Source organism: Priapulus caudatus, unplaced genomic scaffold (assembly GCF_000485595.1).
Source record: "Priapulus caudatus unplaced genomic scaffold, Priapulus_caudatus-5.0.1 Scaffold2812, whole genome shotgun sequence".
Lineage (NCBI taxonomy): Eukaryota > Metazoa > Priapulida > Priapulimorpha > Priapulimorphida > Priapulidae > Priapulus > Priapulus caudatus.
Window position 1 is genome coordinate 2,021 of NW_014579873.1, and position 2,443 is coordinate 4,463.

General features: G+C 52.2%; 1 protein-coding gene across 1 annotated transcript in view; it reads left to right on the plus strand.

Annotated features, from left to right (window-relative positions):
• The first annotated feature begins 1,235 nt into the window (after positions 1-1,235).
• Positions 1,236-2,443, plus strand: part of LOC106819078 (cadherin-related family member 1-like) — a 16,095-nt gene continuing 14,887 nt past the window's right edge. The window contains exon 1 of the mRNA XM_014823740.1: positions 1,236-1,271. Coding sequence (XP_014679226.1) covers positions 1,236-1,271 — 36 coding nt within the window. The remainder of the gene's footprint in view (positions 1,272-2,443) is intronic.

Below are 2,443 nucleotides of genomic sequence, written 5' to 3' on the forward strand. Positions count from 1 at the left end.
GTGGTCGAGTGTGTGTGTGTGTGTGTGTGTGTGTGTGTGTGTGTGTGTGTGTGTGTGAGCATGCGTGCGTGCGTGCGCATGCAGTGCGTGCATGCGTGCGTGCGTGCGTGCGTGCGCGTGCAGCGCGTGCGCGCGTGCGTGTGCGTGTGCGTGTGTGCGTGCATGTGCGGTGCGTGCGTGTATTTATCTTATGGCTGCTAAAAAGTACCACATTGTAATTGATAGTGATTGATTGTTTGAGATTGATGTACGGTAAGGGGCAAAGACCATGGAGGTAGATAATGATGTTGGGGGTAAGGTAGAGGTGATTGTGTGAGGAATTAGATGCTGACATGGGGGTAATTAAGGTAGGCGTGTGGATGGGGTGCTGGAGTGTAGAGGTAGAGGTGAGGTAGGGGGTGGGGGAGAGTGGAGGTAGGTAATGACACTGGGGTAGGGAGAGTGGAGGTAGATAATGGTGTTGGGGTGAGGTAGAGGTGAGGTAGAGGTGAGATAGGGCTGAGGAAGATAAATGGTGTTGGAGGTGAGGTGGATGATGATGCTGGGGTAGGGGAGAGTGGAGGTAGATAATGGTGTTGGGGTGAGATAGAGGTGAGATAGAGGTGAGATAGGGCTGAGGAAGATAAATGGTGTTGGAGGTGAGGTGGATGATGATGCTGGGGTAGGGGGGAGTGGAGGTAGATAATGGTGTTGGAGGAGAGGTAGATGATGATGCTGGGGTAGGGGGGAGTGGAGGTAGATAATGGTGTTGGGGTGAGGTAGATGATGATGCTGGGGTAGGGGGAGTGGAGGTAGATAATGGTGTTGGGGTGAGGTAGATGATGATGCTGGGGTAGGGGGAGTGGAGGTAGATAATGGTGTTGGGGTGAGGTAGATGATGATGCTGGGGTAGGGGAGTGGAGGTAGAGAATGGTGTTGGGATGAGGGTGGTTGGAGGAGAGGTAGAGGTGTTGATGCCCGGGTAGCGGGGGAGTGGAGGTAGATAATGCGTGTTTGGAGCCGTGAGGTAGGATAATGATGCTGGGGAGGGGGAGTGGGAGGTAGATAATGTTTTTTGGGGTGAGGAGAGGAATATGATGATGCTGGCGGTAGGGGGGAGTGGAGGTAGGAGAATGGTGTGTGGAGTTGAGGGTAATGATGATGCTAGGGGGTTAGGGTGGAGTGGAGGAGGCTAGCATAATTGTGTTGGAGCGAGAGGTATAATGATATGCTTGGGTAGGGGATGGAGGTAGATAATGGTGTTGGACGTGAGGTCAGTAATGATCGCTGGGGTAAGTGGGAGTTGGAGGTAGATAATGCTGTTGAGAGTGGTGATGTGTAAGATGATTGATGCGGGAGTAGGGGAAGTGGAGTAGATAATGGTGTGGAGGTGAGGTAGATGATGATTGCTGGGCGCTCAGGAAGATAGGTAGATAATAGGGTGTTGGAGGTAAGGTATAGGATTGCATGCTGGGGATAGGCGGGCAGTGGAGTAGATAATGGTGTTGGAGGGAGAGGTAGATGATGGATGCTGGGGTATTAGGCGGAGGAGGTAGATATCGTCGTTCGGAGGTAAGGTAGATGATGATGCTGGCGTTAGGGGGGAGTGGAGGTAATAATGTGTTTGGGCAGTAGAGCTAGATGATTTGATGCTGGGGTACGGGGCAGTGGAGGTTAGATAATGTGTTTGGTGGTGAGGTATTGGACGATGATGTTGGGCGCGCCGGGTAGGGGAGGTGGGAGCGTAGATAATGATGTTGGAGGAGCTGGGGTAGGGGGGAGTGGAGGTAGATAATCGTGTTGGAGGTAAGGTAGATGATGATGCTGGGGTAGGGGGGAGTGGAGGTAGATAATGGTGTTGGAGGAGAGGTAGATGATGATGCTGGGGTAGGGGAGTGGAGGTAGATAATGGTGTTGGGGTGAGGTAGATGATGATGTTGGGGTAGGGGAGAGTGGAGGTAGATAATGGTGTTGGAGGAGAGGTAGATGATGATGCTGGGGTAGGGGGGAGTGGAGGTAGATAATGGTGTTGGAGGAGAGGTAGATGATGATGCTGGGGTAGGGGGGAGTGGAGGTAGATAATGGTGTTGGACAAGAGGTAGATGATGATGTTGGGTTATAGATGATGATGCTGGGGTAGGGGGAGTGGAGGTAGATAATGGTGTTGGAGGTGAGGTAGATGATGATGCTGGGGTAGGGGGGAGTGGAGGTAGATAATGGTGTTGAGGTAAGGTATATGATGATGCTGGGGTAGGGGGGAGTGGAGGTAGATAATGGTGTTGGAGGAGAGGTAGATGATGGTGCTGGGGTAGGGGGGAGTGGAGGTAGATAATGGTGTTGGACAAGAGGTAGATGATGATGTTGGGTTAGGGGGGGAGTGGAGGTAGATAATGGTGTTGGAGGAGCGGTAGATGATGATGTTGGGGTAGGAGAGAGTGGAGGTAGATAATGGTGTTGGAGGTGA